The sequence below is a fragment of the Topomyia yanbarensis genome, chromosome 3, assembly GCF_030247195.1.
Source record: "Topomyia yanbarensis strain Yona2022 chromosome 3, ASM3024719v1, whole genome shotgun sequence".
Lineage (NCBI taxonomy): Eukaryota > Metazoa > Arthropoda > Insecta > Diptera > Culicidae > Topomyia > Topomyia yanbarensis.
The window spans coordinates 107,884,277-107,909,920 of NC_080672.1; the positions used below are offsets into that span (position 1 = coordinate 107,884,277).

The 25,644-nt window shown below is 38.8% G+C and overlaps 4 protein-coding genes and 1 long non-coding RNA gene across 5 annotated transcripts; 1 reads left to right on the top strand and 4 right to left on the bottom strand.

Annotated features, from left to right (window-relative positions):
- Positions 1-215: 215 nt before the first annotated feature.
- On the bottom strand, positions 216-2,514 carry LOC131691881 (CDK5RAP1-like protein). The gene is made up of 4 exons (XM_058978567.1): positions 2,423-2,514; positions 1,175-2,319; positions 745-917; positions 216-680 (listed from the first exon to the last, which is right to left on the bottom strand). The coding sequence occupies exons 2-4, from the start codon at positions 2,298-2,300 to the stop codon at positions 270-272; spliced, it is 1,710 nt and encodes a 569-aa protein (XP_058834550.1). The 5' UTR covers positions 2,301-2,319; positions 2,423-2,514; the 3' UTR covers positions 216-269.
- Positions 2,515-8,824: 6,310 nt separating this feature from the next.
- On the top strand, positions 8,825-10,194 carry LOC131692289 (PEST proteolytic signal-containing nuclear protein-like). The gene is made up of 3 exons (XM_058979258.1): positions 8,825-8,988; positions 9,238-9,426; positions 9,510-10,194. The coding sequence occupies exons 1-3, from the start codon at positions 8,961-8,963 to the stop codon at positions 9,899-9,901; spliced, it is 609 nt and encodes a 202-aa protein (XP_058835241.1). The 5' UTR covers positions 8,825-8,960; the 3' UTR covers positions 9,902-10,194.
- A 1,104-nt stretch (positions 10,195-11,298) lies between these two features.
- LOC131689378 (ATP synthase subunit beta, mitochondrial-like) lies at positions 11,299-14,034 on the bottom strand. The gene is made up of 3 exons (XM_058974429.1): positions 13,901-14,034; positions 13,005-13,772; positions 11,299-12,400 (listed from the first exon to the last, which is right to left on the bottom strand). The coding sequence occupies exons 2-3, from the start codon at positions 13,722-13,724 to the stop codon at positions 11,606-11,608; spliced, it is 1,515 nt and encodes a 504-aa protein (XP_058830412.1). The 5' UTR covers positions 13,725-13,772; positions 13,901-14,034; the 3' UTR covers positions 11,299-11,605.
- Positions 14,035-17,280: 3,246 nt separating this feature from the next.
- LOC131692135 (small ribosomal subunit protein eS26) lies at positions 17,281-18,730 on the bottom strand. The gene is made up of 3 exons (XM_058979008.1): positions 18,600-18,730; positions 18,172-18,349; positions 17,281-17,627 (listed from the first exon to the last, which is right to left on the bottom strand). Exons 1-3 carry the CDS (start codon positions 18,600-18,602, stop codon positions 17,461-17,463), a joined length of 348 nt encoding a protein of 115 aa, XP_058834991.1. The 5' UTR covers positions 18,603-18,730; the 3' UTR covers positions 17,281-17,460.
- Positions 18,731-20,287: 1,557 nt separating this feature from the next.
- On the bottom strand, positions 20,288-22,394 carry LOC131690006 (uncharacterized). Its single transcript, XR_009305497.1, has 5 exons — positions 22,262-22,394; positions 22,041-22,195; positions 21,905-21,948; positions 20,684-21,852; positions 20,288-20,535 (listed from the first exon to the last, which is right to left on the bottom strand). It is a non-coding gene; the product is annotated as an uncharacterized LOC131690006 (long non-coding RNA).
- Between the last annotated feature and the right edge of the window lie 3,250 nt (positions 22,395-25,644).

Genomic DNA, 25,644 nt, shown 5'->3' on the forward strand with positions numbered 1-25,644 from the left:
CCTATCCTTTAAAGTATCAACATAAAAATCGATGTCCAGATTCTGACCAAGAGGCATGTTCTCAATGAGCGAAATGAATATCTGGGGTCCTATTCTCACAGTCACGTCACCAAGTGACTAGAAGAAAATTTCCTTTTCTCATTTCAAATGTTGGTACCATGCACCACTAAAAGCCTTTCATTCCCGTTTCGAATTGTTTCGAAGAACCCACAGAATACGGTATTCATAAATAAATTTTATTTCAATAAAACTATTACAGTTCAAGCAATTCAATTGCTCAAATTTATCGATGAAGATTCACACACAATACTTCGTTCTGCGTACTGACTTATGGTGGTATGATAAATCGGCACACCTTTAAGTATTTGTGAGTTTGATTCAGATATTCTCACCACCACACAGTCTCCACTTACTATCGTCTTACGATCAGCAGAATGCGGATCTCCAAAAGGGACATCTCCAGCAGGTATTATTACCTTTATGTTACCATCGTTTCTTCCGGAGAGATCGTTCGGTGACCGTTTACTACGTCCTTCAACCATAATTAACTCTTCACGCCCAACGTATAGAGCATTTAGCTGTGCAGCATGATACCGAAATGATTTAATCATTTCCTGTAACCGATGCTTTTTGACATACTCCGGTACATCATCCAAAAATCGTCTATGGGCAGCAGTTTTCTAGAATGCAATCAAAAATTAGGATGAGATTTGCTACCAATAATTCGTAATAATCAAATTTTACCTCCCGCATGCTGTACGCAAAAAGAAAAGCGTTGTGATATTTTACTTCGTTTATAAGTGAAATCGTATCAGCAAATTCTTCGTCTGTTTCTCCGCAGAAACCGCATATGAAATCGCTCGATAGTGTCACATTTGGAATCACAGCACGAACCTCTTTGACTAGATTAAGATAAGCTGCAAAAGACGTTGATCATTTGAATACCAGGTTTCTTAGACATATATATTTAGTAAGATCTGCAAAAAACCAAGACGAAACCTCGGAGCTCTGTTGTATTTGATATTTGACATTATCATTTCATTTTTTTTATTAAGATTACTGCTGCTAATCAGCAAGTATCAAATATTTCAAGATCAATACAATGACAACTACCTAAATACTAACGATGCCGTGAATTTGCAGAGTAACATTGGTCAACGAAAATGTTCAATACCTTCTCTTGTGTACCCTCGTCGCATTCGTTCCAGCACAGCAGAGTTTCCGGCCTGGGCCGGCAAGTGTAAGCTATTACATATATTGGGATATTGCGCAATAGTCTTCAGTACATCCTTAGGAAAGTCCTTCGGATGGGGGGAGGTGAACCTTATTCGCATATCGGGTACCGTTTCGGCCAAATCAGCCAATAATTCCGCAAATCGAAGTCCACCTACTTTAGTTTTATAAACGGTTTTAAACCCTGGTGCCAGAATAGAGGCTTCCTTTTCTCCGCTTGCAAAGCTTGAACTTGTGTCTCTGTAGCTATTCACATTCTGACCCAAAAGTGTAACTTCTTTAATTCCTTTGGCAGCGAGGTGTAACACTTCTTCCTTGATCGAGCTGATCGGTCTCGAGCGCTCTTTCCCTCGCGTAAATGGAACAATACAAAAAGAACACATATTATCACAGCCCCGCATAATCGAAACAAAAGCGGTGCGTGACTTCCTGTCCAGCTTAACCGGGATGACATCAGCATAGGTCTCGTCCATCGATAGCATTACGTTTATTGCTTTCTGACCACGCTGACCAACAGCCAACAATCGTGGTAAATCCTTGTAGCTATCTGGTCCGGCCACTACATCAACAGCTCGTTCTTTCTCGACCAACTGATTCTTCAATCTCTCTGCCATGCACCCAAGAACTCCTATCTGCAATGTTCTAATTTCTTCTTGTTTTTCTTTGAGCTGACGTATGTGTTTCAACCGATTCCAAATCGTGCTTTCTGCTCCGTCCCGAATTGCACAGGTAATCATCAGTACAATATCAGCATCCCTCAAACTACCGACCCGTTGATAATCGTGGGCTTTAAGGATGGACCATACGATTTCCATGTCGTTGGTGTTCATTTGACACCCGTAGATTTCAAAGAACACTTTTTTTCTTTGACCTAATAGATCTTCCTTCGCTAAATATGGTATGTCCGATGATCGTTTGACTTGATGTATTTCCGTAGAGCTGGTGCTCGGTGAATCCGATTGTCGAAGAAAGTGCTGAAAACTTGGTCCATCTCGAAGGCTGCGTTTGCTGTTTGAGGAAGCTTCTCGTAAAATCACTGGACTTAAACGCCTTATAAGTCGATTCATGTTGCCCTAAAACTTGTTTCTGTGTACCAGAAGTTAATGGCCATAAGCATAACACTATAAATCTATCATACCATAGCATGAATATAAGATAAATTAAATCCAATGACGTAAATTCATATTACCTTTAGACATTAATTTAAACAATCGTATTATTATAGTCAAATAAAACACGTCCTTCTGGCTTTTTTTCAAAACAACTGAATTCAAAATCGAGACTTTCTTGTATTTGTGTACAATCGCTCTTTCATAAAAAGGCCTATACACGCTCATTTTCAACTATTCAGAACGTTGGTTCCAAGTACTTATTTACCATTACTCGGGGATCTTGGCTACTGCCCGGTAAAACCATTCGGAATTTGATTCGGAATCCTGAATGGAGCCAGTATGGATTCCAACTCAAATGCAACAACCGATTCTGAGTCGGAATCGGTTGTTGCATTCGATTTGGAATCCATATTGACTCCATTCAGAAATCCGAACCGGTTCCGGAATGAGTTTAACTGGGTGCATGTGTACGCCTCGGGAATTCCTAATGGTGATTCCCAACGTCGAAAAATATGTATTACCCAAGTTTAATGTGTGCTAATTATTTACTTAAACTGAATTTGTCAATACAACTGACTCAAAACTGTGCGTCAGGTTTTCGTATGTTTTATTTACAGTAAGGTTTTTATATAAAATTGAACCACACCTTTTATTGTCCGTATTTTTCCAAAGGAGACGCGATGATTATTTTTCGTCGCAGCTAGATTCGTAGCGCTATTCCCCAGTTAAACTATTTCCGGAACCGGTTCGGATTTCTGAATGGAGTCATTATGGATTTCAAATCAAATGCAACAACCGATTTTTCGACGTTTTTGAGCATTTATTATCAAATGCGTTCCAGTTCGTATTCCGGCTCCAGTGACACAACCGATTCTAGTTAGAATTCCAGTTTATTTCGGGCAGAGTTTAACTGGGAACTACATGGCGACGAATCGTGCGCCGAATAGCGCTACGAATCTTCCCACTGAGAAGTCCAAAAAATTGTTTCAAAATCGTTCAACACGGGTCCAACGATGGACGTTCGTTGAACGGTTATTTGGACGATGTCCAAATTGGTCCAACGAACGTCCTTCATTGGACGATTTTGAAACCAACCGTTCTTAGAGGGTTGCTGCGACGAAAAATAATCGTCGCACCTCCTTTGGAAAAGCACGGACAATAGAAACACAGATAACAGACATATAAGCTAGAACAAACTTTCCTGAAAAACCTGTGCAAGAATTTAAATGAAAATACGTTGAAAATCACCATCGCATACAGGTTCGCATGTATGATTCTCTTTGTATCCAAGTTTGCACTCAACTCGCATAGCGTTTGCTTACCGATCGTAGTGCCGGATAGTGGCAACTTGCTACTTGCTAGTGACATTTCAAAACGACAATTTTATTTCTTACACACATTGAAAACTCGGTTCACAGTGGTAGAAAGTATGCAGATTCTGACATACATTCAGTTTACACAAAAGAGTGTAAAAACAATTTATTCGTTTAATGGTTTGTCCCAGTTTCCTACCAAAATGCGTACTTCATAGTTATAATAAAGTTTGTTGTGATTACCGTGTTATCTTGTCTTTCCAGTAAATGACAAGTTACGGCGGGTAGCCTAGCACAAAGTTTCAATTGAGTTGTACAAGATGACACGAATGAACTCATGATGAATGAAGTTCATGTTTGACAATTCTCGGGAGTTTGTTTACTTTCTCAGTTGCGTGAGTGCTAGTGCAACGTGTGCTCATATGTTACACTGAAAAAAATGTAACACGTTAACATCATGTGGAAATTTATTGAATTATTTATTTTCGTCCAGCATCTAGTTTAACCCGCCCAAAGGTATAAAGGTACGCAAAGAGTGTGCAAAGATTGAAGCCAAAAAAAGTCTACCTATCGAACAAAATTAGAATCCAGCTTTGATGCAGAGGTATCAGAGATGGTTTCCAATTGTGCTCGATAGGTAGACTTTTTTTATTTCACTCTTTTTTATATATAACTAAGTTTATTTAGGCCCAAATGCGGTGGCTTAACGAGGCCGATAATAGGGATCTTTATTTTGCAAAAATTGTGCCAGTTTTTCATATGTACTGATAGCGGGTGTCCTTACGAGTACACTCATATCATTCTTAAACCTTAATTATTCTTTTGTGATTTTTAAATTAAAAAAAAAAAAATTAAATTCAACCAGCAAACTGACAGTTGTCCTACTAAATGACGTATCTGCGAATATCTCGTTCGCCTCATTGTTAACCGGGACAGTACCCCACACAGCATGATCTGATACTTTTTCAATCCGCTAGCAGCCTGCCATCCCAAGTTTCATCTGCAAACTATGGTAGATCTGAGAAGGCAGCCTATAGAGTCGTGCAAGTCGCATGGGTCTAGAAGTGTTATTGTCTTAAAAGGAAACAAACTAAAAAATGTTTTTTTCAATAGTTTCGGGCCAAAAAATTTAAAAAAGACTGAGATATTAACTCACGGTACTAATCTGCATCAGAATATGCCTTAACCCGCACACTCCTCAAGATCCCTATACATTTTTTAAGGTACATCGCACGTGTTAGTGGGGGAAGAGAAAACCGTATTCAGGGGCGGCTTGCTCCCCTCTTATGTTAGTAAAGGAAAAAGGTAGGAAGTTGGATACATATTGTAAAATTTTGTAAAATTGACCGTTATAGGTCGAACACAGTTCACAGCAGTTAATGAGAGAGAAAACTTTTCTCTTTTGTTTACCACCAACATCCGTGATTGGCGAGCAACGATTTGTCCAGAATTTCCTCTCAAAGTGAATTTTGACAGTTGGATTTTACGCCGTAATCATATGTTTGTCGAGAACTGTTCTTTATAAACTGTGAACCCGCCTAAATATACCCGATTCAGAGTCGGAATCGGTTGATGCATTTGATTTGGAATCGGTTCCGGAATAAGTTTAACTGCACGGAAACGAAAAACTACCTAAAATTGAGTTCCTTTGACTCAATCTCGTGGTATCGTGGAGGAAGTTAAAATTAGGTAAACCGTGTTGAAGGTAGTTTCCATTTAACCACGGCAAAAATTACAACTCATTGATAGGTTTTGCCTTTCTCATATAAAGAAAGGCTATGCAATCATTGTAAAAATCGACTTTGTAACCGAGTCCCAGAGGGCCGAGTGTCATACACCATTCGATTCAGTTCGTCGAGATCGGCAAATGTCTGTGTGTGTATGTATGTGTGTGTCATTTAAACTCACACAATTTTCTCAGAGATGGCTGAACCGATTTTCGCAAACTTAGTTTCATCTGAAAGGTGTAACGCTCCCATAAGCTGCTATTGAATTTTTAGTTGATCCGACTTCCGGTTCCGGAGTTACGGGTTGAAGAGTGCGGTCACACAGCAAATTCCCATATAAACTGGTACCACCATGATGTTCAAATGAAGTAAAACATATCAAAATTGATGTAACATTACTCTAGTTTGCGGGTCTGGATCACTAATGATCAATCAAAGCAGCTTTGACCACATTGGCCACCTATGACGGTTCATGACCCCCGGGGGAACCCCCCGGTGCTATTGAATTTCATTTTCAACCGACATCTTGTTCCGGATTACGAGTTGAAGAGTATGGTTACAAAACAAAATTTGTTGATTTGTCCACATCGGTTTCTCGGAATTTTCTGAACCGATTTGGCAAACTTGATTTTAAATTAAAGGTCCATCAGCTGCTGTTGAATTTTGTATGGATCCGAGTTCTGGTTCCTGAATTACAGGGTGATACGTACGATCACGAAGAAAATCCCGATTCTAGCGAATTCTGCGATGAATGTAAAAAGGTGATTTTTTCCCAAAATGTAAACAAAACTGTTGAATGTGTAGATCTAGGTCACCCACAGTCATTCAAAGTCTCTTTGGCCACACTGGCCACCATCGACGGATCCGGAAGCATCCAAATTCAGAATAACGGTTGTATTGGTTTCTCGAAAATGGTTAGAACGATTTGATCAACTTAGTCTCAAATGAAAGGTGTTGCGTCCCCGGAAACTGATATTAAATTCCATCTTCATCCGACTTCCGGCTCTGGAGTTACGGGTTGTGGAGTGCGATTACATCGAAAACTCCGATTCAAATCGATACCGCGAGGAATGCAAAAAGGTGCTCTTATATATACTTACCAAGTGTAATAAGAATGAATGACATTTCCATGTTATATTGTACGAACCAGCTATTAAATCATGGTTTGTAGAAATGAGAAAGGCACACTTACACCTCTAGGTGGATTAAAACAGGTTTTTATACTAAAATTTAAGTTGAATTTACCTAATTTTGAGTATACCCCAAACCACTCAAAAGTACCTTCCTCCACGGAAGATGTCGACTGAGTAGAATCTCTCGTTTTGTTTTTGACAACACTAATAAGTGCGAAAGCGATGCACAACTAAGTTAAAAGAACTTATTCTACAGGTTGTTTTATTTAACCGTGCGGGCTGGAGTACGCTGCTCTTACCCACTGAGACGTCCAAAAAATTGTTTCAAAATCGTTCAACACGGGTCCAACGATGGACGTTCGTTGAACGGTTATTTAGACGATGCCCAAATTGGTCCAACGAACGTCCTTCATTGGACGATTTTGAAACCAACCGTTCTTAGAGGGATATAAATAAAAGGCCTCTTCGATGCAGAATCCTACTCCTAAACAGGGTTACCAAAAACACAGAATAATCTGTATTTATGCAGATTTTTCAGCCATTTTTAGACCAAGAATCTGTATGTGAAGATATACAGATTTTTGCGTGAATGTACAGATATACAGATTTTTGAGAAGCGATGTTACAAAACCTATTTTAGAAATATTTTTTTAGTTTCAGTAATACTTCCTCTGTGTCTCTCTCGGCTTAGCCTTCTATATTAGGCTGTGCACGCTGAAGAAGTCGACTTAAAAGTACTTTTACTGCTAGCCGTGTTTACAAACATTGTTTCACAGTTTAATGGCAGTGTTGATAAACACGGCTCACAGTAAAAGTCATTATTTATGTCGACTTCGTCCGCGTGCACAGCCTAATTAAAATATATAGATATATTTTAATTAGGCGCGTCGACATAGTCGAGATCTTCACTTTTGAGAGCGGTCGCTCATTCTGAAAGCTAAAGGTTTGTAATACACTCAGGTTAAGGTTCAAGTTACCTTTTTTGAGCATGTGTTAGTTTTGAACGCTGGGTAGTATGGGTAGGAAAAATTGTGTTCAGCTTTGCCACCGGATTATACATTTAAACCTTTTCAAAACGCTAAAAGAAGAATATCATCCGATTTATCAGATCACAACGATTCAAATCATACAAAATAGCTGCTGGAAAAACTATCGGTTTCGCTAAATGGTGCATTTGAAAAAGTGGCTGTGATTTTTTGTCACACTACCACACCGTGCTGGGGTACGCAATACAACAGCGCAATGAAAAAACCACAGCCACATTTTCAAAAGCACCATTCAGCTAAGCCGATGGCTTTTCCGGCAGGTATTTTGCATAAATTGAATCGTGATGATCTAATAAATCGACTGATATTCTTCTTTTAGAGTTTTGAAAAGGTTTAAATGGATAATCTGGTGGCAAAGCTGAGCACAATTTTTCTTACGCACACTACCAAGCCTTGGGGTAACTTGAGCCTTAACACCCAACAAACGCCTGGCTGAAGTCTACTTCTAGAAACGTTAATTGTAATGCTCTGAGACTTTGTTATTTGTTTGTCCGAAAATTCGACAGCTACATTGGTCGACTTATTGCTTGTGGCACTATAAACTGGATTCTAACCGCACTGCGCACTTACCATTTTTCCATTAAATTCTTCTCGTAGACCGGTTAGTTCGACTGGTCTGTCTATGAAAGTACCATCTCTATCACTTGAAATACATGTTTTTGACAGCTCGCAGTTTTGAGATCACTCGCACTTTAAAAGTGCGGAGTCCAGGTTGGTGGGAAGTGCGCAATAATGTATATAACATAAGATATCAACAAAAGTCATTAAATGAAGAAAATTATTTGTCCATTATGCACAACGGTAAAGTTCAAGTTTCTGGATGCAAAATATCAGAACGATTTGTAGTGTTTTTTTACGAAAATGTAAACAGGTTCTTGCTTGACTGATTTAAACCACAGGAATTAATATCTTCGATAGATAATCCACCAAAAGGTTAAACGACTTAACTGATTCAATACAGATATCGACACAGATTTTTCGAGGAGTAAATACAGATGAAAAGATTTTTTAAGACAAAAATACAAATTTAATTTTGGCAACCCTGCTCCTTAACGTCAATTCCATCTAACCCAGTTAAGCTCAGCCGGAAATGAACCGGAATTCTGGCTGGTTCCAGTTCGTTTTCCGGCTCCAGTGACACAACCGATTCTAGTTAGAATCGGTTGTGTCACTGGAGCCCGTATACGAACTGGAGCCAGTCAGAATTCCAGTTCATTTCCGGTTGAACTTTACTGGGAAGACGTCATCATATATTTACACCCATAATTTGAGATTATATTATAGTTCAGCAAAGCACTCCTTTTTTTCCAAAAATAACTTTGAATTCATATTACTTAAAGAAATATAGATAGTGTTATTTAAAACAGTGTAAATCACAGCATTTAAACAAATTGCAATGAGTCGTTGGGATAAAAAAACTGAAGGTACTGTAAGTTGGGTGCAAAAAAAATCTTCGGAGCTGCCTCCTTTCGCAAATATCCTTTGTCTCCGCTCCGTCGGTCTTGAAAATTGAATATTGCTATTTTTTCCTGAACTATTCGACCAACCTATGGATATTCCACGTTCGGTTTGATACCATTCCTTTAACAGACGAACATATACGAATTAGATTGAAATTGAAACCTAGATATTTAATTTTGCCAGTTGTCTTTGCCCCTCCAACTTTGCCACAGGACGACCACGATCACGCCGGGAGGATTTTTCTAGTCAAACACGAAGCAGGTCTCGGAGCCGTTCAAATTCACCGATTGAGCAAAGATTACGGGTGTTGGACGAGGAGCGCCGACTGAAGGAAAAGGAATTGCGAGAGGCAGTACATCCACCACAAATCGACTCTAGCTCTAGTGGAGACTCCAGCGATGGTGAGATTGTTTATGTCCATGGACAGAATTCGGTTGTAAATGATTTTCTCTAAACATACGGAGATGTTTTTTTTTCTTTGAAGGATCCTGCCCGGAAGAAATTCCACCAGCGCCAGTTGCAACTTCCAAGATAGGATTCGGTTTCAAGAAACCGACAGCAGATATTACCAAGTCAAAGTCTACGGCAATATTGCAAATGCAAAAGTCGAAACCGACGGCGATTCAGATGTCTTTGAAAACGGTACCCAATAAAGAAACCCCAAAACTGCTAAAACCGATAGCGAATGCATTTGCCGCAGACGACAGTGACGATGAGCCGGAAGAAATGCCTGCCGAATGTCGTATGCGGATGCGCAACATCGGTCGTGAGACCCCCACATCTTCCGGACCAAACTCGTTCGGTAAGACTAAGCACGGTTTTTGCGATTCCAAGAAAATGTTCGAAAAAAAGATGAACTCGTTGAATGATGGCTAAATCGAATTTCAATAAACGGAATAGAACGGCACTTCCCTATTTCTATTGCATGCAGGATGAGATTTTCTCCACTCTACTAATTATGGAGCTACTTAATAACAATATTCTTTTCAAAGACTTTCAATATGAGTGTGTTCTCTGTGCTGGAAGGCCAATTCATAAGGTTAAGAAGATGACTTACGTCGCTGTGCGTATACTCGCAGCAGCACTGTGTGGAACTGGTTGATAAGTATATTTTAAAATAACATTTACATGAATAATCTTGATGATCATTGAAACATAGGCCAATAGAAAAGCATAGAAATAATGTTGCTGTTTTATATCCGAATTTTCCTGATTTTGATCTTACCTTACACCACATGTAGCTGCGAATCTCAATCCTCCACGACGATGCCTCAACCGAATTACAATCTGCAGGAATCTAGTTCGTTTTATGTCTAAAACATAGACATTGACCAACCCTTTCTCCTTCATAACGAATGAACCCTAGTGATTTTCCGGTGACTACAGCCCGATGTTATTTACCTCTATCCACTGCCTTTCACAGAATTCACAATAGCCATGGTAAAACAAATTCGGCATCCAGAAACTTCCTAGTTGGTATCGTTCGTACCACGAAGGATTGTTTGTTTTATTTACGTGACTGTAACTCATCCGTCGCGATCACGATGGAAGGCAATTTCAATTCGGTATATCTTCATTTTACGTTACATCGGGCATCCCGCAAAGAAGCTGTTTCAACCCAGTAATATTTCTTTTCTATTTTAATAATGTCATCAAACTAAAGAACGCCGCCTTGTCTTCACTGACGACAGATTTTTCGGCGGATCCGAGATTCAACCGAGGCCTAATATCGTCAGAGAGCACTGATAATTAAGCAAACGCGCAATTATCACGGACCCTAATGTCATAGTCATGTCACCTATTGACAAGAAGGAAACTTTTTCCTTGTCACTGGGTGACGACTATGTAGATGGGCTCCACGATTCAATTCAACAACTTTTTGCACGGCCAGAGTGCTTCAAGAATTTGGAGTCATCTTGGATTTGACATTTCAAACCACTTACTTCGTACCTACTGCATACTGGAGGCTAGTGTTCTTTCGAATAATGCTTCTAATGCTAATTCGGGTACTAGTTTAGATAAACTGTCTAATTAGACTCCCAGTTGGCGCTAGTTACTGACGAGATGAATTCGAAACACAAAAATCAAACAATTTATTTTAGGTCTTGTGTCCTACATGTGCAAATTGGTTTAATCCAATGTTCTCTTTTGGGAATTAATATTGCATAGGTATGGCTTTCTAACAATAAAAACAACCGATGTATGGGTTGCACGGTGATACATTACCATCTATAGTGGATTTTCTTTCGTTCGATCTCACAAACCAAATGCACTTTTATCCCGACCAATATCATAAGTCTATATTTTGAACCTCATTTTCACTTGCTACAACGTTCCCCTTCTTTCGTAAACTCGACAGACGATTACATGAAAGCAATGCATTTTAGCATCGGGTACTTTTCTCTTGATGTCCCCCCTACATACTACATCGAATGAAGATGGAAGAAAACTCCGAACAAAGTGGGAGGACTCCGGAGTCCCCTTCCAAACCCCATTCAAAACAACAAATCCCTCATTTCGATCTACTGTAGACTAATTACTGTTTGCTGCTGATCTGTTTTCCTACATAGGCGTTCCACCTTAGGCGGCTTCCTTGGCCAAACGTTCGGCTTTCTCAACAACTTCCTCAATTGGACCAACCATGTAGAAAGCTACTTCTGGCAAGTGATCCAACTCACCATTGAGAATCTTGGTGAATCCCTTAATGGTTTCCTCCAGTGGAACCAGCTTGCCGGCATGACCGGTGAAAACTTCCGCAACCTGGAAGGGTTGCGAGAGGAAACGTTGGATCTTGCGGGCACGGGCAACAGTCAACTTGTCCTCTTCAGACAACTCATCCATACCCAAAATAGCAATAATATCTTGGAGCGACTTGTAATCTTGCAAGATCTTCTGCACGCCACGAGCAATATTGTAATGCTCAGCTCCAATGATATTCGGGTCCATGATACGCGATGTGGAATCGAGAGGATCCACAGCGGGGTAGATTCCCAGTTCAGCAATAGCACGCGACAAGACAGTCGTGGCGTCCAAATGAGCGAATGTGGTGGCCGGAGCAGGATCAGTTAAATCGTCAGCCGGTACGTAGATGGCCTGAACCGAAGTGATGGATCCTTTCTTGGTGGTTGTAATACGCTCCTGCATGCTACCCATATCAGTGGCCAGAGTTGGTTGGTAACCGACGGCAGAAGGGATACGACCCAGCAGGGCAGACACCTCCGAACCAGCTTGAGTGAAACGGAAAATGTTGTCAATGAAAAGTAGCACATCCTGTCCTTCTTGATCGCGGAAATATTCAGCAACGGTCAGTCCAGTCAAAGCGACACGAGCACGAGCACCTGGGGGTTCGTTCATTTGTCCGTAGACCAGAGCGACCTTTGACAGAAAAAGAAAAAAAAAGTTATGATCATGTGCATTAATACAACACTCGACATCGATGTGACGAATTCCTCTCGATCTGAACCAATTATTATTTTTGAAACCATTTTGCAATTTCATGAACTATGTGTAAAATCAAAAAAAAAATGCGGCTGAATAGTATCGTAACTAGAAGTTCTAGACAAACGAACATTCGTAGTAGTTCTTAGACCCTTTCAAGTGGAAATTATTAAGTGTTCTAAAGATGTTCGCCCTATAAATATATTTTTCAAAACATCCGGAAATAATGTGCTTGAATTGAATCCACGATATACACACATTTCTGCCATATGAGCTTAATATAATTTCAAATGTTAGTTCTTTGACGTTATCTAGGGTGTTATAATCGCCTCCAATCAATGATTCTCATGATTGGAAATAATCGAACCTATGATACAAGAGTTCTAAAAACTCTTAATTTCCGTTCCGTTCCGAGCCTCAACAAAAATTCCTAAAGAAATGGAACTATTTTGCTGAAATGGCATAATAAGACCATTAAATCAATTGCCCTACATACGTACATTCCTGACTAACGCTTTTATAACTCCAGACTGCTACTTACCTTGGAAGTCTTATCCTTCAGCGAGATGACACCACCCTCAATCATCTCGTTGTACAGATCGTTACCCTCGCGGGTTCGCTCGCCGACACCAGCAAACACAGAGTAACCACCGTGAGCCTTGGCTACGTTGTTAATCAGCTCCATAATCAGTACAGTTTTGCCGACACCGGCACCACCGAACAGACCGATCTTTCCACCCTTGGCATAAGGGGCCAGCAGATCGACGACCTTGATTCCGGTGACCAAAATCTCCTGCTCGACGCTCATCTCGATGAACTCCGGAGCCTCGGCGTGAATCGGAGCCGATAGGTTGGTATCGATGGGACCGCGTTCATCGATGGGTTCACCGATGACGTTGATAATACGACCTAGGGTTTCCGCTCCGACTGGGATCCTGATCGGAGAGCCGGTATCCAATACCCGTTGGCCACGTACCAGACCTTCAGTACCGTCCATAGCAATGGTACGGACGGTGTTCTCTCCAAGATGTTGCGCAACTTCCAGCACAAGCCGAGCGGTACGTCCCTGAACTTCCAGAGCATTCAGGATCGGTGGTAGGTTGTCGTCAAACTGGACGTCAACGACGGCACCGATAACGGCCACCACCTTACCTTGGGCACCGGCGGCTGCCTTTGCAGCAGCCTTCGCCGCATATCCACGGACTAGGACCTGTTCGGCCCGGGCAGCAACGCCCATCAGCGTTTTCATCGATGAAAACATCTTTTTCGCTTCTCGTGTTCACGCTAGTGCCTCTTTTGGATCGTCAGCCTGGAAAACAACACCAATAATTAGAAATTTTCAGTAAAAGAATGCAATTATCTAACATGGAGGTGATTACGCAAACCCTCTCCCATCTCGCTCATACGAGCTGGCTCAGCGCCATCATACCCACTTACCCTTATGACATTCGGTCCAAAAATGAAGGAAGGTCTCGTTGAAATTATCGTTCGTCTCGAAGTGTGTTGCTGCAGCGAATGTGACAGGGAGAGTGTGTGCTCGCACAGATCCAAGATGTCTGCCATAACTGCAGAGAAACTTGTGAGAGCTGTCACTTGTCAGTCGTGGCGAGAGCGAAGAGCTAAATCGATGAAACTCGCGATAACCCCAATAAGGGGTCATCACCAATGACGCAACCAGAAAAGTACTGAATATTACGTGTTTTCATCCCAACCGAGACCTTCCATGCAGGAAGTCAAAAATCTAGACCTTTTATTCAAAACGTCATATCTACAATGAGTGACTCTCTTTGTTTACTTTCTCTTCTGTTAATAATTCGGTCGCTTTAACATTTATCCCTCAACTCTTTGCATAATATGCTAGTCAAAGCCACCGTCTTTCGATCTGTACTGCAAAATAAGTGAAAAATGCCATTGTGACGCCGTACAAATCGAAAGAGAAAGTAAACAAAGAGAGTACCTCATTGCAGATGTCTTTTTGAAAAAACGCTCAAGAAATAAGTAAAACCACATTAGGGCATGTTCAGGAGCCTTTTTTTGTATAGGAGTTTCAGAGTATAACTGGAACTGAAACATTCACTTCCCCAGCAGAGCGTTTTGTTTTATAATTTCGAACAGTTTTGTTTTAAAATTTAAAACTGTTATACGATGCCGTTCTATATAACACGTTTAGAACTGTTTTTTAAATACTTGAAGAGTACTCAGCACAGACTCTAAGACCCGATAGACTGGGGAAAAATAAATTTGAATGCAGTAACGCTGAAGGCATGGCGAGACATAAATTTTAAACTGAATAGAACACCCGCTAAAACTGCTGCTGGGGACAGCAAGTTGGGGGAAGCCCATTTGGCATAGTCATTTGGCATAATGCCACTTGGCATAACCATAGCACGATTCAAGTGGTCATTTGGCATAAAGCCATTTGGGATAAAGGTCATTTAGCATAATCGATTAAAACAAAATTGAAGATAGATTGCCATTTGGTATAATGACCATTTCGCATAATACCCATTTAGCATAATGGCCATTTGGCATAATAGACATTAAACCTAATTTCTCAGATCTATTTGATTAACATGTAACCGAAATAATAGGATACAAAATCGGTAATTTTCTGGTATGCAGTTTCCCGAATTACCATTGTACGATATGGACTACAGTAGTGATTCACTGGTTGGTCAATTTTTAACTGGACCGCTTTTTAGTTGGACCTCCGCTCGTTGGATCTGAATGTCAAAATCTCATATCAAATTCACTTTGCCAATCAAACTGACAATAATTAAGGGTGTGACCAGATGCATTTTCGGTCCAACTAGCGAATCAAATTCGTTAGTTGGACGACTGTACACAAATTGCCTGAATTTTCCGGAAATACAATAAAACTACAGTCAACACTGAACTTGTTCTAGAAGACCTGCTATGCAGCCAACTGCGTTTTGAGCTTTCCACTTTCTATTGAACATGAAAATTTGTTTAAATTTTATTCATTTTAAATGCAATTATGAATTTCTAAGAGTTTACATTAGTCTGAACATTGTCAAGATTTTACCTTCTTTTATATGTGTAGTAAATAAAGCAATTAACTTTTAATTTTATTGCTTTGAGCTTTTTTCTTCTTGTTAATATGAACTAGTCGAGATTTTTCCTTCTTTTGAATTTGGACAGCAAACAAAAGTGAACGTCAAAAGAACAAACATTTGGAAAGCAAGATACTATATATCCCGAATTAGATTTCATATTGTATAAATAGTAGTTAGGTTAAAAAAATTGTGGCAATCCAAATATTCGTAAATGGCATGATTAACACAATGGTTTTTCTTCGCTCGTTCCCTCTGATTGATTTGAAATGAGATCTAGTTTTAATAGTTAATAGTTTTAAACTAGCCTATCAATTGCAGATTACAATTTCAGATTTTTTGTTGCATGACATTTCACAATTTTTTTTAACTTTCATGCAAGATGACCAACATAGTTCTAAATGCAAATATTCTCAATGCCCAAATTCCATACTTACTTTAGTTTTCTATGTAATCAATCTGACACAGAAATATTCTTCGTCTCACTGAAGTTGATTCCTTCTTTTAAACATGAGCAGTTCTTGGTATCGTACTTATTTCAGTGAATCAAAACGCCATAAACATTTGAACGGGTATTTTCATACTTAATGCCACATGGCTCTTATGCGAAACGGCCGTTATGCCAAACGACTTTTATGCCAAAATACCATTATGCCAAACAACCTCAATAGTATATAATATCCTGTACATTCTGTGCCAAACGACCATTATACCTTTGATTATACCAAATGGCCTACTATCATTTTTTTCTTATGCCAAACGGGCATTATGCCAAACGACTTTATGCCAAACGACTTTATGTCAAAATGACTTTATGCCAAACCGGTTAGCCCCCAGAAAGTTCTAGTTTTAAAATTTTCAGTTTTATATTATAGAACTGTCAAAATTATGCATCTGTAACTGAAAAACCCGATGTGGAAAAACCTAAACATGCCCTAAATTTAGGTAGCTTTGAGTCTTGCGTCGCTTTCGCACTTATTAGTGTTGTCAAAAACAAAGAGAGAGATTCGACTCAGTCTAGGCCTTCCATGGAATAAGGTACTTTTGAGTTGTTTGAGGTATACTCAAAATTAGGTAGATTCAACTTAAATTTAGGCATATTTAACTCAAGGTTGAGTATAAAAAACCTGTCAATGAGTTGTGGTTTTTGCCGTGGTTGAAGGGAAACTACCTTCAACACGGTTTATCTAATTTTACCTTATTTCACGATACCCCGAGATTGAGTCAAAAGAGCTTAACTTTTGGTAGTTTTTCGTATCCGTGTACTATTAGGTAGTTTTAACGTCGTCGTTGAGTTCTTTTTTCGTAGCGTATAGACCGTAAAAATTTCTAATCCAAGACCTTTTATAAAAATAAGTCCTGAATAATTAACTTTCTCTTAAGTGCTAGTCCATCAGCGTATGTAGAATGTTGTTACAGTACTACTGATTGATTTTTATGAAGATCTGACATACGGTGTGGAAAAAAACTGCTTTTTTCGTTTGCTAATTTTGCGCATTCTCTGTGCAACCTTAACGTATCCCGAAAGAGTGTTTTCTTCAGTTTAGCCAATAAAATAAAAGCAGATAAGACGTATGAAAACAATATGAAAGCTTCAAAAAATTGGAAAAACGGCAAAATTAGCGGAGGAAGAAAGCAAAACGAACATCTACTATTATAGTAGTATTACTAATTAGAATCTTCAGATGAAAGCCCCATCGTGTTTGTCATCAAGACAAATTGTACTCAGACATACTGTCAAAATTTGGTATAGATTTGAATCTATTTTCGAATTACTTTCCCAGTTGTAGGTAATCTTACCAAACAAAATACAAATTAATGTTTCACCGCATTACATCTGCTTCTGTAGACATTAGCCGGTCGAAGATCAACGACTATCACCCACGAAAGCGATTGAAGCTACGGTCTCTGCCAACGACCATTTTACTTGCGTTGAGCATTCGACTGCCGATTCATATCCTTCGGGAAAGCTCGCTGCGGTGGCGTACGGATTCGACGGGCTTCTTTCGATCTGTTGCGCACAACCTTCGAATGGATTGCGCACGACACGCAGTAGTGCAGCTTAGCGTATAGTTTGGGCAACACATATGCTAGAAAGATAAAAAAAATAGCGTTGAATTACAAAAAGTTTTACTGCGAAACAAAAAATTATTTTTTTCGAACGTCAGATAGCAAATATTATATTATATATCATGTCATATAATCAGAGGATGTTTTTTCATCATATAGATTTATTGAATTAGGTATTCTTTGATTCCGTTTGCTTAGATTATTACCTCTAGAGGATACAGTGTAATTGTCTCCTTACGTTTACTGGGGCCACATAACCAGCTCGAAACTTTTTCATACAAACGTTCGTACAAAACATCGTTGCGAGATACGTGAACGGTTCACATTCCAGGATATTGTTTTACTTATTACATTAACATGGGTGTACCCGAAGCAATGAATATCAAACTAATTGACATATCAAATGAAAACTATACGATCTTCCGGGAAATATTTGCAGCGACCTGAATCCTCTGAATGTTCTAAGCTATCTTGTGCATTCAACTGCTGCACGTTTAACGGAACAACACCCACATCCAATACATCTTTAAAATTTAATGTAACTTAGAAGCAAACTGTACTTACCAGTGTACACGGAAGCATCCGAAATATCCCGAACAGCGGCAGCCTCGACAATGTTTCGAATCACAAACTTCTTGATTGCCTTGTCCTTCGGAACGCAACGGGCGCAGTTCGTGCATCGGACAGCCTTAACATGACCGCGGTTGTGCTTGCAACGTCCTCCGTTACGCCTTTTTTTGGTCTGAAAAATCGTAAATATAGTAATCATTCCTAGTTTACTTTATTTACATCAGATCGCCATGTTTAAACGCGTGTACGGTAGAATCCGTGTTAGCGGCAGTTTCGAATTTGCAAATTCTTCGACGGTATACGTTCCATGGGAAAAATTTTACTTTAACGTATTACTGAAGTGCTTTTGCAGCAATCTAACATATTTCAGAAAGGTTTTCTACATAGAAAATAGTGAAAAAATTAGTTTTGGCAAGACTTACCATTTTGGTGACAGATTGCTAAAAGAATCACGGAAGTAGAGAAAGGTAAAGATGGGTGTACACTATTAAGAAAAATCGGTTTGACAGCTGATTGATCGATTTTTGTGTCCCGTTTGACGAGGGGTCTCATGAAATTGGAATAATTTCAACGCATGCACATCTGAAATCGATCCTACATTGAAAAAATCCAAACGGTAATTCTATTTGCTTCGAACCACTTAAAATCCATATGAAGAAGAAATGCTAATGTTACCACGCGCACACATAGCTTCTATGTGTCAACTGTATAAACTACATATGCACACAAGGGGCGTGACACTCCTAATAATTTATAAAATATTATATAGTTATAATGTTTTTGTAGAATTATAAGCAACATTATAATTTTATACACTTTATAAGCGTAAATATATTGAAGCATTTTCGAACTTGCTTTCGAACTTATTCTCAGTGTGCTGGGAATTTTAAATTTTCATTTGTTATTGTTGACAACCGTTACATAAAATTCTAAATCTACATTTCTGCTGCGTAAAAGCCAGCCCCGTGAAAACTGTTTGTTGCCTGAAGCTGCCACCAAATGGCAGTAGCGCTAGCTAGGTTTCAAATTTTAAGGTCTATTCACATGAACTGTACAACACTGTTTGAAAGTGGGAATCAAAATAAGTAAATAATAACGATACATGAAAAAGCACGACTTTTCTTGCATTGCTTATTCTCCATAAAGTCCGAACGCTTTTATCACCTGAGTTCTAGTTAAGCACATCAAAATGAAGTTTATTTGTGTTCGACAAGTTTCAGGTCGTGTTAACAATATTGGCTCGTAGCAATGTGAACGTTGCTTAAAGCGCGTTAGCTGTCATTTTTGGCAACTATCCGAGCCAGGAAGCCAGCTTATGTTGGCTTCACTCATTTTTCAAAGAAACGTCAAAACATTCACCCTCTTGGTAAAAGCATTGGAAACATTTGTATCTGTGCCACAAATCTGGAATCCAGAATCACCCTGATTATACTCACACCACAGAAGAATTACTTATGGAGAATCAGGTAGACGCGGGCTAAAATTAGTGCTTATCTTCAAACCACTTATGAATTTCACTCTTCAGGAACGTTGAACGAGCATCTCGAGAGTCACGGAAATGAAATTGGAAGGTGAGAACTTCCCCAGTACACTTTTGCCGGAAAATGAACTGGAATTCTGGCTGGTTATGGTTCGTATTCCAGCTCCAGTGACAACCGATTTTAACTAGAAACGGTCGTGTAACTGAAGCCGGAATACTAACAAGAACCAGCAAGAATTCCGGCTCATTTCCAATTGAAATTTACTGAGTGGTTGCAGTCAGTTTCGATCGACAAAATATTCCTGTTGGATTTACACGATGAGTATGTTCCAGATGATATCATTTACAGCTGCAGTACTGATAAGTTTGTTGCGGTGTGTTGCAACCTGTACCAGAATTTGCAAAATGAAGACATTCCGGTTACAGTGGACATCAGTATAAATTTGAAATGAATATGAAAATATAATGTGCATGATCCTAGGCCTGGTCTACCTACAATCTAAAATAATCTCCGGTTCAACGACATCGTTTGTGTGTATAGTGTACATAGACCTCTATGATTGAATAGTGTTTAAAAGAGTGTTTTATTTATTCATAACTTATTAAATTTATTAAACGATGAATGCCCGTATGTTGCATGTCGGTTTAGGTTGTATGACTGCTACCGATAATAACGAACTTCATTTCCGGCGTTGAACATTTTCTGATATATCTTGCATTGGAAAGGTCGTTCCACTGGTTCACCACCGTAATGATATTGATAGATCTTTGGTTTCTTGGTGTTGATCTCTGATGAGTATGAGGTTTGTTCCAGTACACGGAAGTTACTCCCTGTTGCTCCGGAGCAAAAAATTCTTGCTCCTTTTCACTCCGGTTTGCTACCAGAAGAAAAAAGAGAGGAAGATAATACAGGAACGATGGAACAAACCTATTCTTTCAGCTCTTGAGCCGAATCAATCCGCTGAGGCCAACCGCAACATGATTTTGGTCATTTGTAGTTAATATTACTGAGTAAGTCTAACTTACCTAACATTTGCTACAGTCGAAGCGTCTCCAGGTTAGCTGCCATGACCATAATATTATGCTTATTAACTTCGAACTGTGAGAGCTGAGCGGAAATATCGGTAATAACCTCCCCATTCAACTATTATAGTGAAGTTAAATAATAGTGAAGGGCTACATTTACATTTTTTTTTACATTCTATTTGATTTACAAATCTGATGATGTGCCTTTAATTAGAAAATGGTTTCATAGACCGAAAAACAACCACAGCAACCATCGAAGCAAAATAAAACAGCCCAAACCGTTAACATCGAAACTTTTAACCGGATTGGATTCACTTATTTCAATTCCTTTTGAATTCATACCGCTTAGGATAATTCTAAAGAAAGCATATTCGTTAAATCGTTGGATTTTCAGACATTTAAACCGTCTGCAGTATACAAAACATTTCCAATTTTTCGCGGAGGCTTTACTTGATTACCTTTCTGTTTCGCCTAATGTTAGTGAAATATAAAATTCGTGAAAAGTTACATTTGGTCGGTGTTAAATCAGACCGGACTAAGTAACAATGTATTGATTTCGAGAAAATCGAGTTTAAAGTTTGAATCGCAGCATCCTTTACGTTATAATCGGAAATTAATTTTTGCCATAATTCTTGCTTATTGTTACGTATTTCAAATCTGGTAAAAGTGGAATATAGCTAAAGAAATTCTTTGTCCAGTGCTATCATTATCTCATTTTTTAATGTTTTGCGACTTAGACCGGTCTGACTTAACACCGACCATTTACACTGAAACTCACTTTATGCTACTAAGACTGTTATTAGTGCGATTCTGGTCGTCTGAATGCTTGCTCAGACTTTTCAGGTTTTAGAAAGCTTTATCACATCTGCAACAAGCTATAGCGTTGCACCTGGTCATTTAAATAAAATAAAAGTAAAGTTTCTTGCTCAGTTTCAAAATCCGTATTGGTGAACTAGTCATTCGTTTGATGCGAGATCGTTGGGGCCACACCTCCGCCGTCACCCAGGTTCATGTCAACATCGTCGTCCATAATGTATGGTTCCGATTTTGATATTAAAGACAAATTTTGCTTCGCACCGTTGAGCCATTAGTTACAGGTTATAAGCATCCCTCAGCTGGATATGACATGTCGGGCATAAGAACTTCGAGTAGAGTGTATCCGCCGAAACCTTCGGAAACAAAATCTTGCTCAAATACAAGGATGCGAGCAATTCAACTTACCTTCAATCCACAAATGTTCCGTAGTGTATAGATAATTGAGAATCCTGCAAAACATAAGAAAGAAAATAATAATGGCATATGACCATTGAGAGGTAGCTCATATTGTTCCTTGGAACTATGGGGAGCATTTCCTTACCACTGTTTCAATTAATGTTGACGAGTATTTCTATTTCTAATTGGAACATTTTGCGGTTGGACGAAGACATTTGTATTACCGGGACCACGGTATTCAATAGTGCAAATTAATCATTCATAAGTTTGAACAGCTCTAGGTTGCGGTCAAACCGGGTTCTATAAACAACGAGGGACGAATGAATTATCGGCTAAAAAGAATTGTTTAAATATTTGGGTACATACCATTCCTCGTTGATGCGTTATTATTTTTCATTGTTTATAATCACAACTAGGACTACTATGGTAACGGCTGTTCGATTTTTTTTTCGAACATTCTACAATTCGAATACAGTTATAACTTTTATAGACAATTATAAATAAGTATAAGAGGGTATATATGATATACAACCAGGTGAAATATTTTTATAAAAGAATGTCACGCCCTAGTATGCACACGTATTGTTATAGAATCGGGTTTTATGTGTCTTATACTTATGAAATATGTAAGATTAATATTTCTTGCAAATACACACATTAGGTTTGTGTGCCAGCAAATAGTGTCTATTTGCCTCCGCTAATTGCAAAAATGTATGTGTCAAATCAATAGGCATAACGTTTGCATTTTTTTAGTGTACAAAGGATAAAAACAAAGATAAACTCAAGATAGAGTTGTCTGGGATTTCCCATGCAAGGTAAAAACCCATTTTATGTATTCAAATTGCTCATTTTCGGAAGTTATTCGAGCTGTCAAAAAATGGGTATTTTTTTGTTTCTAACAATGAGTACTTTTTATCCATTTCACAACTACTCGATGAGGTATTGGGTAATGGTAATGGGTATATTGATCTTAATAATGGGTGAGAAATCTTTAAGAAATATTTCAAGCGAGTTAACCTGCAAACTAAGGATCGTAGCGGAACCTGCAAATTATCGGCCTGCATCTGAGTCCGTGGCGGAAACGGAACATTTCGGCAATGTTCATAAAACAAAGGCTGTTTAAAGACTACTGAGGATGTTGTAAATATGCACCAGTTCGGCATTTTTAGAGTAGCCAAAAGATCCAGCCATCAAAAATATATCCAGTTGACGGTTTTATTTTGTTAAGTAGTTTTAGAATAGGATCTCTATCTAGATTCCTATACTTTTATAAGGAGACAATAATGTGAAATGAATGCTATTTTATGATTTTTTTTAAAATTCGGAAATAATTCTATTGACAGTATTTTTCATAATCTGGCGAATGACCTGAAAAGGTTAAAGCCACAAATAAACAAAAAAAATATTTTTCATAATGGCGCGATTTTCATGACTGGGTATTTTTTACGCATTTTGTTGTAACAGTTCTGCGAAAAATAATGGGTAAAACATACCCATTACCCATACCAACAAGTTGACGTACAAGGTTTGTACTCATTCATGGGTACAAACTCGACGCCAATCGACGAGGGGGCAGCAAAAGCACATTTTTAGTCGGTTCATTGGTTCACGGTTGCTGAACCATAGTTTTGCAATCATTTGTATAGAACCTAGTAATCTTGAGTTTATCTTTGGTAAAGATGTGGATTAACTTAATGCACTTTAATGAAATACAACTCTGCAAAGTGAAACAAATTTGTTTACAAAAATATCTTTAACCATTTTGAAGAATATATAGTGAATTTTAAAGTTTTATTAGTTTTGTTTCACAAATCCCGTACGAAATTCCGTGACCTATTTTCGAACTGTAAACTAGCTCCAACCTGGACTCCGCACTTTCAAAATGCGAATAATCAAACTACCACCGAAAACTGTGGGCTGTATATGTGGACATTCGTGATTCGCTGGTTGCTCACTTTTTAACTGGACCCAAGACTGGACCGCTTTTTAGTTGGCAGATTCATCAATTAATACAAATTCGCCCCGTATAACATATGATAAAATAAGATACGTATGTTACGCCATATTCGAATGGCTGCGCTCAGGCTCTCCACCTAACTAATATAGGAGCTATTGACTAAGAGCATGTTCAGCAGCGTTTTATCAGAGACTAATTGAGACAGAGGACTCAAGGATTTCCCATGGTTCAAGTAGTACTAGCACGGTCCCCCGAAATGTCAAAGAAGGATCGGTACTCAGCACTCATTCCCTTACGTTATCATAGTATGCCTTCGCGTGACTATAGTAACATTAAACAATAATAAAGAGGTCAGGCAAGTAAATATTTTCTGCACCAAATGCTTCACATATTGTCAGGATCAAATACAGAAGAATATTAATTTTGAACTTCATTTTAGCCGACGAAGCGGTGTTTCTTAATTAGTGAAAAATTTTACACGGTGAATGCAGTATCGATTTTATGCATGGGCGCTCTTAGCGATGGCCAGGGACCCCGCACTAAGGACGACACTATTCATACTGAAACTTGTAATCGGTGGCCAAAACTTCCGCAATTAAGCTGTGCCGGAAGCAGAACAAAAAGCTTTCAAACTGACAATTAAATCTTTCACTCGAAAGCCACTTACGGATTTGGCCAGATGACAGCAAAAGAGATTATAACTACTAGAGGGAGCAAAGCGCTACTGTCTCAATGTATTCATGGACTGACCCGGGACAATATGTGTCTAGCATATGTAAGAGCGAGATGATAAATTATCAGTGTTAACAGCGACATGCGACCTCTAGTAGTTATAATCTCTTTTGACACAGCTCTTCATCATATTTGGACCATATTATAGAGAAATCTATAAGGACAAATTCCTCTAAAAGTAACTTTTGCTAGGCCTGACACCTTTATGACCGGTGAAGCATTTTCCACTATATCCGGACTGTTCTAAATAGACTGGTGCAGAACCCACAATATTGTTTTTGTATTAAAATGGGTAAACCAACCAAAGAAATATATTTACATTTCCCAATATCAAATTCATGATGACAATAGATTCTCCATCATTGTATATTTCGTTTATTCAACAATATACTAGACCAGAACTTAAGAACATTATTGAGACTCAAAATACAATCAGCCCTTTTTAACGATGACAGATTGCCTTTAAAGATGTATATATGTTGGATAGAACGGTTTGCGGAGAGTTCGGTATTCAAATTGCTTTAATGAATTGGTTACAGAACGAGTTGTTCAAAACTCCAGTAAAATTTTACTGTACCCAGTAATTCAAATTCAGTGTGTATGAAAACACTTTAGGCACGAATCACAGCAGTGCCATCCAATTTCTGCTTCAACCTTTTTCGCTTGTTTGATTGTCTTCTTTGTCTTACTGGGTGGTTCCTCAAAACCACAGGCTCCACAAATGTCTGCAGTGATAACGATGACCAACACGCTAACGATTCTAAATGGAATTACTGCTACCCCACCAGAGACGAATTCGCGACACTTCAAATATAACAAAACTACCACTTTATGGAAAAAATGAAGACGAAAATTCTTGATTACTTAATTAATCCGCTTGATAAAACGTCGTCGTATTCCTTTGAAAACAGAGGAATGAGAATCAAGACGCAAAATAGGATAAGTTCGTCATACGGTTGACTTCGACTTCGGTTCGTTCGAAAACAACGGAGATTTTTCAGTACTTTAACTGCTACTCTCAGGAATTCGTTGCGTCAGTAATAAACAATAACTCTAAATA